At 42.8% G+C, this 13,440-nt stretch overlaps 3 protein-coding genes across 4 annotated transcripts in view; 2 read left to right on the top strand and 1 right to left on the bottom strand.

Moving 5' to 3' along the window:
• TBC1D22B (TBC1 domain family, member 22B) overlaps positions 1–9,116 on the bottom strand; it is a 73,132-nt gene extending 64,016 nt beyond the window's left edge. The window contains exon 1 of the mRNA XM_011986615.1: positions 8,890–9,116. Within this exon, the coding sequence (XP_011842005.1) occupies positions 8,890–8,945 (56 nt within the window). The 5' untranslated portion in view covers positions 8,946–9,116. The remainder of the gene's footprint in view (positions 1–8,889) is intronic.
• The window catches only part of TMEM217 (transmembrane protein 217), a 46,080-nt gene continuing 41,335 nt past the window's right edge, over positions 8,696–13,440 (top strand). Inside the window, exon 1 of the mRNA XM_011986619.1 lies at positions 8,696–9,296. The gene's annotated coding sequence lies outside the window, so the exon portion shown is untranslated. The remainder of the gene's footprint in view (positions 9,297–13,440) is intronic.
• LOC105544245 (transmembrane protein 217-like) overlaps positions 8,708–13,440 on the top strand; it is a 40,887-nt gene continuing 36,154 nt past the window's right edge. For both annotated transcript variants that reach the window (XM_011986616.1, XM_011986617.1), the window contains exon 1: positions 8,708–9,301. The gene's annotated coding sequence lies outside the window, so the exon portion shown is untranslated. The remainder of the gene's footprint in view (positions 9,302–13,440) is intronic.

The raw sequence follows: 13,440 nt of genomic DNA, 5'->3' as shown, positions 1-13,440 counted from the left end.
CGGGTGGCGGAGGTTGCGGTGAGCAGAGATCGTGCCACTGCACTCCAGCGTGGGTGACAGAGCAAGACTCCGTCCCAAAAAAAAAAAAAAAAAAAGAATGAGGCAGTTCTATATTCACTGACATGAAATAAACTCACACATTAACTGAAAAAAGATGCAGAACTATATGTATGACACCATTTTTGTAAAAATCTTTAAAATAGATATACGCATTTTATGTATGATTAGGTCTATGTATTCACAGAGTATCTGAAAAAATACAAAAGACACTGGTAGCAGCAGTTTGGAATAGGAACCAGATGACTGGAAGATGATGGGACACCAAAGAGACTCAGTTTTCACTGCAAACCCTTTCTGATTTAGTATCACGTACAAGTATCACCTTTATAAGAAATAAGCAATCTTGAGAAGGTTAGAAGGTTCAAGTGGGATGATATGTCAAAAGCCCTTCAGCATAATTCCTGGTGGGTGGTAATGCTCATTTAATGTTAAGCAAGAAGTGACGTAGATTTGTGAACGTTAGAACACTACCCAGCACACACTCAGTGCCCAAGAAACGTTGATTTTCTTCCTGCCTCCCATTTTTATAATTTAATCCATACCCAACATTTAGAAATTGAAACAAACTTACCAAATACTTGTTTCACATAACAGAGGTGATCCTAAAGGATGCTTTTAAATAAAAATATAGCCAATTCAATCACTTTCACATTAATTTCTATTAAGATTTCGGAGGAAATCTTATATATAATCTTTAATTTATGAATACAGTCCCTACCTCTTTAGCTATAAGAATCTTTACTCCCTAAACCTCTCTGGAAGATTAATATGTGTAAGCGAACTATTACCTATATTACTACAGAAATACAAACTCTCAAAACAATACTAATTGATGTGTTTAAAGGGTTTCCTAGGCAGAGAGAAAAAAAGAGGAATCAAAGAGTAAAGGGAAAGTTCTGCTGAGAGAGGAAGGGGGTATTAGACACGGACACCCCCACCTACTGCAAAAAAAAATCCCAAAGGGCTGCTGATATGCACATTAACAGCTGCAAATAACCTAAGAGTATACCTGAATTATTCAAGTCCACAAGCCCTCCTCACAGTAAAATATAAAATCAGAGGATAAACTGCATGAAGATCTCAACAGGCTGGTTAGGTAAGGTGACTGGGTAGAAAAATAAGAGAGGGTCCTTAGATCCTCTCCTTAAAGGAGTATTACCATCTGCGAGTAACCCAGGTAGAAAAAAAGCAAACCTAATTTGTGTAGGCTGAAGGGCCAGAAGCCATCAGTTACCATCTGGGAAAGGAATCTTACAATCACAGTAGACTATTTTTTTAAAGCTGTCAGCCCAAGGTGCTGGCATAGCCAGAAAGGCTAAGATAAAATGATGGACTTTATCAGCAAAGGCATCAGAGCCCAAATTGAATTTGTTAACATATTCTTGAACTAAACCATTATGTATCTAAACCTGGAACACTTTGTATAATAAATCAGTTTACTGCAGCTTAAAAAAGACAGGCAAGAAGTTAGAAAAGAGAAACCAAGATGATCACAGAGACTAAATGGAGATAGACCAGAAGAGCCCAATGATCAAGGTGCTCAATTTCCTGACATTTATAATTCACCTATCACTGTCTGTATCATCCCTACTCCTTTCAAATCCAAACTCAGCTCTAAGAAAGGCTGATCTCCACTCCACCTTCCAAACTTATTAAACCCATTATTAAATAAGGCTCTTTTCCCTACTTGGAATGTTTTTCTATTTTCTACATCTCTTTTCAAAACTGTATCCATCCTGCAACATTCTCTTCAAATTCTACACCCCTCATGAAACTTTCCATATCCCTACCCCCAGCATCTACTAACTCATGTCTTCTCTAGTTCCCTAACATACATAAATCAGGGCTGATATTACTTTTTTAAAACAAACTAGATTTAGGTCATAATATAAGACACAATCAGGGCTGGGCGTGGTGGCTCACACCTGTAATCCCTATACTTTGGGAGGCTGAGGCAGGCAGATCACTTGAGTTCAGCAGTTCGAGACTGGCCTGGCTAACATAGCGAAACCCCGTCTCTACTAAAAATAGAAAAATTAGCTGGGCTTGGTGGCACACACCTGTAATCCCAGCTACTCAGGACACTGAGGCACAAGAATTGCCTGACTCTGGGAGGCAGAGGTTGCAATGAGCTGAGATCATGCCACTGCACTCCAGCCTGGGCGACACAGTGAGACTGTCTCAAAAAAAAAAAAAGAAAAAACAAAAAAGACACAATCAGATAAGCACTCAACATTCAGCCTAAGCAATAAGACATTATACAGTCAAAATCCCAGCCGGGCACGGTGGCTCACACCTGTAATCCTAGCACTTTGGGAAGCCGAGGTGGGGGAATCACCTGAGGTCGGTAATTTGAGACCAGCCTGACCAACATGGAGAAACCCTGTCTCTACTAAAAACACAAAATTAGCTGGGCGTGGTGGTACATGCCTGTAATCCCAGTTACACGCGAGGCTGAGGCAAGAGAATCGCTTGAACGTGAGAGGCAGAGGTTGCGGTGAGCCGAGATAGTGCCATTGCACTCCAGCCGGGGCAACAAGAGTGAAACCCCGTCTCAAACAAACAAACAACAACAACAAAAACACCCTGGCATACCCCTTCCTCCCTTCCTAGGAAGTTGCTCTATTGGATCTGGCATTTTTCACACTCATTTTTATATTTTCATTTTCTGTGTATGTATCCCTAATGTATGATTTTGCATGTTTTTTAAACTTTATATAAATAATATCACACTGTAAATATGACTTATTTTGGCTCTAAATCATGTTACTTTAAATTTTACTTAATTCCATGGCTAACTGGCTGATTTCTCCAACACAAGTTAAAAAAATACAAAACATTAACTCTAACACAAGTGAAAAAGCATTTAATTGACATTTTCAAACACAAAGAAAAGTACAGAAAATGACATAATAAACATCCATGAACCCATCACTCTGATTTATAAATGTTAACATTTGTCACATTTCATTTAAGAAAAAAAGTGTTAGGCCGGTCATAGTAGCTCACGCCTGTAATCCCAGCACTTTGGGTGGCCGAGGCAGGTGGATCACAAGGTCAGGAGATCCAGACCATCCTGGCCAAAATGGTGAAACCCCATCTCTACTAAAAATACAAAAAAATTAGCTGGGCATGGTGGCGTGCACCTGTAGTTCCAGCTACTCGGGAGGCCAAGGCACGAGAATCGCTTGAACCTGGGAGGCGGAAGTTGCAGTGAGCGGAGATCAGGCCACTGCACTCCAGCCTGGCAACAGAGTGAGACTCTGTCTCAAAAAAAAAAGAAAAGAAAAGAAAAGAAAAAACAAAGTGTTAGACTACAGAAGCCCCAGATGCAGTCGCTAGTCCTGTTCCTTCACTTCCCAAGAGATAACAATTACTCTGAAATTGGAGGGAACTCCCCCCATCTGTTTTTATACCTCTACAGATATTCATACATCCATAAACAATACACAGTATTTTTTATGTTTTTAAACTTCACATAAAACACAGCACATTGTACATATCATTCGACATCTTGCTCTTTGCATTCAACAATGTGTTTTCACCCAATTCCACATTTAAGTTTGTCTGATTACAAATGTAACATATGTTTAGTGGAAAAACCAGAAAGTCAATCATACACAGCCTCTTCTCCAGCCATGATGCCAAGCAGATTTTTTAGTGGTGCCATATCTTTTTCTGTAGCCCCCTTGCCACCTGGCAGAGCATGACACATATCAGCAGGCACTTAACAATATTTAGTAAGTGAAGATTAGATCTCTACAAAACCTAGGCCTCTGCTTATGCTAGACCTAAAAACCAGAGGTAACACACTGCATCTTGAAGAAAACACACCACATACGCAGAGAAAAGAATGCCATGGAATATGCTGCCACACAGACAAAATGGAACAAAAGTTCTGATTAACCTCCGTCACTCTCTTTAATAAAACCAACACCATACAATGTACTGACATAGCTGTTTTGACTAGTTGGAACAGTGCAAACATCTTGGTAGGAAAAATCAACAGGTGTCTGTTTAGCACTGATAAAACAGCTAGCACAAATATGGGAAAAAGACCTATCAAATTTAAATGCCAAATGTGTTGGCAACTGATCTAGGTTCACATACTAAATCCACATTAGTCTTCCAGAACAGGTGATCTATGCTGTTTCAATGATAATTTGGTATCTTCTAGTCACTCACTCTACCAGTAAAACATCTCTAAGCCAAGAACAGGTTGTAATGTACCTGCCCAGACAGGCTATGACTTTTACACTAAGTCTCCTGTCAGATTCATTATTACTTTAGGATTGGGTTCAAGTCCTTAACTTGGCCTCTCCTTCCAACAATGAAGGGCCTGGAAGACTCAGGTAATTTGGATTTTGGCCAGACGCAGAGGCTCACGCCTGTAATCCCAACACTTTGGGAGGATGACGTGGGCAGATTGCTTGAGCCCAGGAGTTCATGACCAGCCTGGGCAACATGGCAAAACCTGGCTCTACGAAAAATACAAAAATTAGCCAGAGCTGGGCACGGTGGCTCACACCTGTAATCTCAGAACTTTGGGAGGCTGAGTAGGGGGCGGATCACTTGAGGTCAAGAGTTTAAGACCAGCCTGGCCAACATGGCAAAACCCCCTTCTCTAGTAAAAATACAAAAATTAGCTGGGCATGGTGGCATGTGCCTGTCATCCCAGCTACTTAGGAGGCTGAGGCAGGAGAATTGTCTAAACCTGGGAGGCAGAGGCTGCAGTGAGCCAAGACCATGCCACTGCACTCCAGCCAGGGCAACAGATGGAGACCCTGTCTCAAAAAAAAATAAATAAATAAAGTGATTTTTTTTTTCTCCTGTGCCCAGGTTCTAGACACACACACACACACACACCCCGATCAAAGCTTTTTTTCCCCCCACAGGTTTGCGCCACCACGCTCAGCTAATTTTTTTGTGTGTTTTTAGTAGACACAGAGTTTCACCATGTTGGCCAGGCTGGTCTCGAACTCCTGACCTCAAATGATTTGCCCGTCTCAGCCTCCCAAAGTGCTGGGATTACAGGTATGAGCCACCACACTCAGCCAGATCAAAGCTTTTCAATTTCAGTTTCAAAAACTAAAGCAAGGAGAGAAAACAAAAATGATAGCTACTATCATTGTAACTATCATTATTGTAATAGCTAATATTATTGTGTACCTCCTAACCAATTATTATGTATTATCTCATTTAATCCTCATAACAGCCCCATGGGGCAGATACTCTGTCCCTATTTTAGAGATGAGGAGACCGATGCACTGAGAAGTTAATTAAATCCCATAAGATCACATAGCTAGAAAGTAGAGCTGGGATTTGAACCTAGGCAGTCGGATTTCAGAGCCTGCATTTTTTTTTTTTTTTTTTTTGTGAGACGGACCCTCGCTCTGTTGCCCAGGGCTGGAGCGTAGTGAGGCAATCTCAGTTCACTGCAACCTCCGCCTCCCAGGTTCAAGAGATTCTTGGGCATCAGTCTCCTGAGTAGCTGGGACTACAGGGGCACACCACCATGCCCAGCTAACTTGTATTTTCAGTAGAGATGGGAGTTTCACCACGTTGGCCAGGCTGGTCTTGAACTTCTGGCCTCAAGTGATCTACCCTCCTTAGCCTTCCAAAATTCTGGGATTACAGACCACCACACCCGTCAAAGCCTGCATTCTTAACAACAATGGTACAGATTGCCTCTTATCTTCTAGGCATCAACACAATGACCATTTGATGTGCTAAGTACACAGGGCTCATGTGAATAACTCAGAGAACTTAAAAAGATGTTTAGTTCCACCAAGTTACCACATGACCCAGCAATTCCACTCCTATTTATCAGCAGAAGAATAGAAAATATATATCCAAACAAAAACCTGTGCATAAATGTTCATAAAAGCATTATTCACAATAGCCCAAAAGTGAAAACAATTCAAATGTCCATCAACCGATGAATGAACAAAATGTGATATATCTACACCATAGAACACTAATCAGCTATAAAATAAAATGAAGTACTGATACATACTACAGCGTGGACAAGCCTGAAATCACTGTGCTTAATAAAAGAAGCCACTCACAAAAGGCCTCATATCATATTACTCCATATATATAAAATGTCCAAAAGAGGTAAATCCACAGAAACAGAAAGTACATTAGTAGTTACCAGGGTCTGGAGTGGGGTGGATGGGGAGTGACTGTAAACAGGTATGTAGTTTCTTTTCGGGATGATGAAAATGTTTTGAAATTAGTGGCGATAGTTGCACAAAACCATCTGTACTATAAATGAATATACTAAATACCACTGAAATGTACACTTTAAAAGAATGAATTTCATGGTATATTAATATCTCAATAAAGCTGTTATTTTTAAAAAGAATGTTTCATTCATTTGTAACTTGTTATTTTATGTAATAAAATTTTTATTTGTTGTCACTAAGGTTGTTGGATCATGATCAGACAGAAAGAATCTTGTCATCGCTTTGATTTTTCACCTTTCAATTTGCAATGAAGAGTAAAGCAGTTTCATTTCCAAGTTGCCATGCGTCTAGTAGAGTCATTTGTGTCATTTCCCCACCCAGGAGAAAGTTTTTCTTCCCTAAGACCGAAAGAGTACAGATGCAAAAGTTCTATTCTTGAGAAAATGCTCTAATATTTTCTTTAAATCAAAGTACCTTTCTATCTAAAAGAACCTTAGTTTTCTCCCACGACCAGAGGCTTGTGGGCTTTACTGCTAAAAGTACACAGCTGAAAAATATTTCTCTTTACCAAGTAAGGTACTAAAAATTATTATGAATTGTGACAATATTTGAATATCTTAAAACAAACAAGGAAGACAATGAGCTGGGGTAAGGATCTGAGTAACATTCTTTTAAATGTTTACTTGCTCTAATAATGACAGTAATATTAATAACTACTGTCTTCTGAGCAACTATAATGTGCTAAATAAACACTGTCCTAGGTTCTTTACAAATAGGGTATTTCACTTAGTCCCCACAGTAACTCTGAGGAAGGTATTTTTATTTCTCATTTCATAGATAAGGAAACTGAGGCCTAGATAGATTATTTGTCTTGGTCACACACACAGGAGAGCCCAAATAGTAACCCAAGTCTTTCTGAACTCAAAAGTTCTCTATTTCTCTATATTCTTCGAAATGAAAAGGGAATCCAGAAGCCTGAAGAAACTGAAAAGACTTCTCTTCCTATCTCAGAAAAGTAGTGCTTTAAAAAAGTTGACTGTTCTTATAGTCAAATACAGGAAATACAGGAAAAAAAGATTGTTAATAGCAACCACCAGTCAGAAGGCACAGAAGCCCATGCCATGTCCCATATCTCTTGCACTGCTTCCTGATACAACTGTCTTCCTATTGATTCTGATTATAATCTTAGGATGTCAAAATTTAATGATCTCACTATGGAAAACCCCGGAGAATAGCAGTTAGCACAACTAGAGAGCTCACTAAACCAGGAAGGAAAAGGAATCAGTTGGCAGGAAGTGGTGCTTACCTAAAAACACAGAACATCTTTAACAGTTATATCAACACCGCAAGTCCGCAGCACTTTAATCTGAAGTTATCTTTCTATTATTTAATAAGTATTACTAAAAGCTGATTTCCACCTATTTTCCATATGTCTACTAGGATCCTTAATAAAACAAGACTCTTGGTGGGGCATGGTGGCTAACGCCCACAATCCCAACACTTTGGGAGGCCAAGGCAAGAGGATCACTTGAGGCGAGGAGTTACAGACCAGCCCAAACATAGTGAGACCTTATTTCTATTTCATTGGGGGGGGGGGAGAAAAAGTAAGGCTCTAACTTAGCCACTATTGACCCTCATCTCCCTCTTCCTTAAAAAAAAAAAAAAAAGTCACGAGTTCAAAAGATCATCCCAGAAAGAAAAAAACTGAATCCATTAGAAAAGGTAGCACGTGGGGCACAACCAAACATGAATTTCATCACCAAGTAGACTGTGGCTGGCAGAAATCTTAGATTCACGACTGAAATACACACTCTTCCTTATACTTCTCAGGACTTTGCCCAAAATAAACTGAAACAGTAAACCAACAGTAGACTGATGAATGGATAATTTGCCAAAAGTCTCAACATACACCACAAAGAGGGTGGGAGTAGTCTTAGGAGGTCTGCTCTCCAGCTAAACAACTGAAGAATGAAAGAATTTAGTGCATTTGCACAAGAAGTGCATTACCATACAGGGGAGGAAGAAGTCACTTGGGGTTGGACAAATCCTTAGAAAATGCCAAAGGAATAACCTGATTCTGTGGTCGCCTTGTAATAATTTCCAGTGGGAAAGGCCAACTCAAGATAAAGTAAGGTCGGAGTTGAGAATTGTCCTCACTTTTCCTGCCTAACCCTCTCGGCAGGCGACCCCAAACTCCCACAAGAACCCTTCGGGTAAGTGCCGAGCTGGGGGAGCAAGCCACCCTCGAGCGACCAACCACCTGTGCGTGGTGGAGACCCCTGAGAGGGAGTCCTAATTAGAGTGGGAAGCAGCTCTGGGGAGGAACCCCCGAGACCAGGGCCGACACTGACTACTCACCCAACTCCACTCCCCTTTACGCCCAATCTTCGGCCACCTTCTCGCTGAGGTCACCCCTCCAGAAACCTCCGCCCCCAGACCCCGGTCTACACCCACATCCAGCCGTCCCCAAAGCTCGCTGTTCGCTCCTCTGCCTGACAGCTGCCCTGCCGCCACCAGGCAGCCCCAGCTTCCCCAAACCAGTCTTCCGGCCTCGGTGGCGCCCCAGGGCCGCGGGATTTAGGGATTAGGATCTGGAAGGGTTTGGTCCAATCCCCTCTCCCTCTCAGCGTCCTGGGCTCACCTCCCCGGCAGCTTAGCGCTTCTCTTCCAAAACTGCTTGCTGTTCTCAGCGGCCATTGCTCTGGCAGGGGGAAGGCCTTGTAGGCGGGCCAAGGGGTTGCCTGGCGAGATGCCCCCAGACCCCGCAATCTGAGGGCCAACCCAGGCCGCTTCCCCGCCGCCGGTCACCCGCTCCCAGCTCCTGGGGACGCCATCTTGGATGTGGGCACCCCTCCACCCAGCACCGCTGCCATTGGTGGGCTTCGCAAGCCGTGGACGGGCCGACCAATCGGGAGCCGGAATCCTGCAGGCCGCTGAAGCCAACGGGTAACGTCAGAGTCTGGGCACACAGGTGGACGGGGAAGGCGGAGCTTGGACGAACAGAGAGGCGGGGCTCAAAGTTCCTAACCCGCAAGAGGGAAGAAGCAGGTGAAGTAAGGGACCTATGGGAAGGAAGAGAGGGGATTATCTTCTTCGTGAGGAATGAAGTTCCTGAGTCTAATATTTTTTGGCAAGAGAGAGCATACTATGTATTTATATATAGAAATCTTTGACCTAAAAGTAAAGGCCCATGTGTTTGTTGTGGCCCATTTTTATCATCTCTCAACTCAATGACACTCTGGTTATTACCCTCCCTTCCTCGTTCCGTTTAGATGTCCATTCATTTTTCTGAAGGTCAGCAGGGACCCGATAGCCCGGGATTGCTAACTGCTCAACACGTGAGCAACGGTTCATCAGAGTCTCCCTCTCCCTCTGTTATTGAAAACGATTGAAGGACTTGTGCTGTGGGTGAAAAATTCAAATGATCTAATCCCTATGTCAATCCATAACTCTCACTTTCTGACTATACTAACGGTGTATAGGAAATGGTTTATCATAGCTGTCCAACTCAGATTACCAAATACGATTTCTTTGAAGGACACAGTATAGCTCCATCCTGTGAATCACAAAGTTAAGGATGTATCTCCTCCCGGCCCCACCAACATCCTTAATTTCCCTTGTTAATCTGTTATAAATCTTGCACCCTTGAATTTATTTTCAATCTAATTTTCCCAGACAATGAGATTTAATATTAGCATTTTGAATCCTTTGAATGTCTTGTCGGTGTTTTTTGCTGTTTTTGAATTTCTGTGGTTGTATTCCGTGGTGATTTGGGGAGAGAGGGAAAGCGGGCACCAGTCCAGAGTGGTTTTTGTCCCATCGAAGGACTGTTGAGGTGGGCTGCGTGTCCCCCACTCCCCCCCTACCCTCCATTTACAGCTACCACATGTACTTCCACGTATTGGAGAATACATAAAGACCCGACCCCCGACGGGTATGTCCTCCAACGACGGTTTCTACATTACTCCCATTTTCAAGCTTCTTTTGTCCCCTAATTTTAGAATTATAGGATTGGATGACGAGGGCTATTTTTACTTCTTCTGAATCTTTCATGCTTTTATACACTTTCATCTTATTTTCTTCATGGGCATTTAACCCAGGAAAAAAAGAAAGAAAAAGTCCCTGTATTCTTTTAATCATTTTACCTGCCATTCTCTGGCACTTCTTTTTCTTAGGATGCAGTGACCAGCACTGCACACTAAGCCCAAAGAGGGATGTACTGAGGCTTTGTTAAGGTTGATGTTTTGTCTTTATTCTGAACAGCCAGAACTTTTGCTGGCTGTTTGGGCTTTAGAAGAGTTGATGTCTTGAAGGAGTAATCTAAAACAACTTCTAGATTCCTTACCTGGGTGGCAACCAGCAGTTCAGAGTTCACTGTCTTAAAGGTATCCTCTGGATTGTCTTCCCCTATGTGAGCTGCCATACACTCATCCATGCGACAAGATACCTGCCACTTTCCAGCTTACACACATGGTTTTAGAGATGTTCCAGAAACTGTTCCCTATTGATTTTACATTTTACTATGTAGAAAGCAAAGTATAATTTGTGTACCTAGAAATATCTCAAAATATTCCTTTTTCTTAATATTTTATGAAATGTTAAATAACACTGATTCCCAGGGGATGTTGTTAACAGTGCTCAACCCAGAGAAGCCCTATTATCTCTACACTTTGTTTTCTATATCAGTTTCCCCTCCAAGAGTTTTTAAAAATTCACACCAGTTACCTGGTGATGACTTTTTAAATAGTATTTGGTAGGGAAATTGAGATCGTTGGAATCTTTTTCACCACTACCAGTTGGTCACCCTAATCTTCACCAACCACACACCCGCTTACAGCAGCCTGCTATTCAGCTCCCTGCTTCCACTCTTACCCCGTTACAGTACATTCCCCATATAGCAGCCAGAGAGACCTTTTTTTTTTCGAGACCAGGTCTTGCCCTGTCACGCAAGCTGGAGTCCAGTGACATGATCTCAGCACACTACAACCTCCACCTCCCAGGCTCAACCAATCCTCCCACATCAGCCTCCTGAGTAACTGGGACTACAGGCACATACCACCATGGCCAGCAAATTTTTTGTATTTTTGTAAAGATTGAGGTTTCACCATGTTGCCCAGGCTGGTCTCGTACCCCTGAACTCAAACAATCCATCAGCTTTGGCCTCCCAGAGTGCTAGTATTACAGGTGGGAGTCATCACACCCAGCCCAGAGACACTCTGTTAAAATGTAGACCATATCATGTCACTCCTCTGCTCAAAACCTTGCAATGGCCCCCACTGTACTTGGCATAAAATCCAAGCTCCTTAAAGACCCTACATGACTTGGCTCCACTCACCTCTCCAGCCTCATCTCATTACACTTTCTGTCTTGCTTAATCTGCTCCAACCATGCCCATTGGTCTTATTGCTGTTCCTTGAACACTCTAGACATGTTCCTACTTCAAGGCCTTTGCATTAGCCATTTCCTCTGCTTGGACTTCTCTTCCCCTAAATGCCTTGCTTCCTCATTTCATGCAGGTATATATCCAACTGTCTTTACCTTGTAGAGACCCTCCCTAACCACCCATCTTAAATACTGGCTACACTGCTCTATTTTTCTTTTTCTTTCTTTCTTTAGTTTTTTGACACAAGGTCTCACTCTGTTGCCCAGGAGTGCAGTGGCATGACCACAGCTCACTGAAGCCTTGACCTCCTGAGCTCAAGCAGTCCTCCTATGTCAGCCTCCCAAGTAGCTGGGACCACAGTGCATGCTACCACACCCAGCTAATCTTTTTATTATTTGTAGAGACAGTCTCCCTATATTGCCCAGGCTGGTCCCAAACTCCTGGGTTCAAATGATCCTTCCTCTTCAGTCTCCCAAAATGCTGGGATTACAGGCATGGGCCACTGTGCCTGGCTCTATTTTTCTTTGAAGCGCTATCACTACAGGCCATATTATGTACTTGTTTGCTGTCCATCTCCATGCGCTAGAATAGAGGCCCCCTGTCTGTGTCCTGTTAGGAACCAGGCCACATAGCAGGAGGTGAGCGGCGGGTGGCATGCAATCATTACCGCCAGAGCTCCGCCTCCTGTCAGATCAGCAGCAGCATCAGGTTCTCATAGGAGTGTGAACCCTATTGTGAACTGCTCATACAAGGGATCTAGGTTGCACATTCCTTATGAGAATCTAATGCCTTGTGATTTGAAGTGGAAACATTTCATCCTGAAACCCCACTCCCGCAAAATTTTCGTGGAAAAGTTGGCTTCCATGAAACTGGTCCCGGATGCCAAAAAGCTTGGGGACTGCTGCCCTAGAATGTGAGCCCCACTAAGACTGGGACTCTGTTTTGTTTCCTGCTGTATCCCCAGCACCTAGAATAGTGTTTGGCACATAGCGAGTGCTTAGTAAACGTTTACTGAGTGAAAGAAGGAAGAATATAAATATTTCTTGTCTTTGAATTCTATGTTGTTCACATATTTTTTTGTTAGGAAAGATGATAGAAACAGTGTTTCCTAACCCCTAGTAGGATATGTCCACTTCACCAATGATTCTATATCCTTGCCTACACTCTTGGTTGAGGAACAGTCTTCTCTGAGAAAGATTGTATTCTTCAAACTCTTTTGCAGCTTTAAAGGAATGTGCCTGTACCTGGAATGATGAGGGAGGGAGCCACCCACCTAGTCAGGAGATCAGTTGGTAGCTGTCATCAAAGGGCTGATAGCTATGACAGCCACTCTTGTCCAGCAAGAGGTGTAAACCAGGTGTAAACCATTGGTTTGAAGTTCCCGAGAGGTCCTTAGAGGCCTTCTGATGGAGATCCTTCTTGGCAGACATTCACTGGTCCACTAGACCAGTGCTTCCTATACTATATTGCACATGTGAATCACTGAGGATTATATTAAAAACCTAGATTCTGATTCAGCAGGTCTGAGGTGAAGCCTACAACTCAGAATTTCTTTTTTTTTTTTTTTTTTTTTTGAGACGGAGTCTGGCTCTGTCACCCAGGCTGGAGTGCAGTGGCCTGATCTCAGCTCACTGCAAGCTCCGCCTCCCAGGTTTACACCATTCTCCTGCCTCAGCCTCCCGAGTAGCTGGGACTGCGCGCACCCGCCACCACTCCCGGCTAGTTTTTTGTATTTTTTAGTAGAGACGGGGTTTCACCATGTTAGCCAGGATGGTCTCGATCTCCTGACCTAGTGATCCGCCCGTCTCG

This window comes from Mandrillus leucophaeus, unplaced genomic scaffold (assembly GCF_000951045.1).
Source record: "Mandrillus leucophaeus isolate KB7577 unplaced genomic scaffold, Mleu.le_1.0 Scaffold3, whole genome shotgun sequence".
NCBI lineage: Eukaryota > Metazoa > Chordata > Mammalia > Primates > Cercopithecidae > Mandrillus > Mandrillus leucophaeus.
The sequence above is the reverse complement of the archived record's forward strand: the minus strand, read 5'-3'. Positions and strand labels throughout refer to the sequence as shown.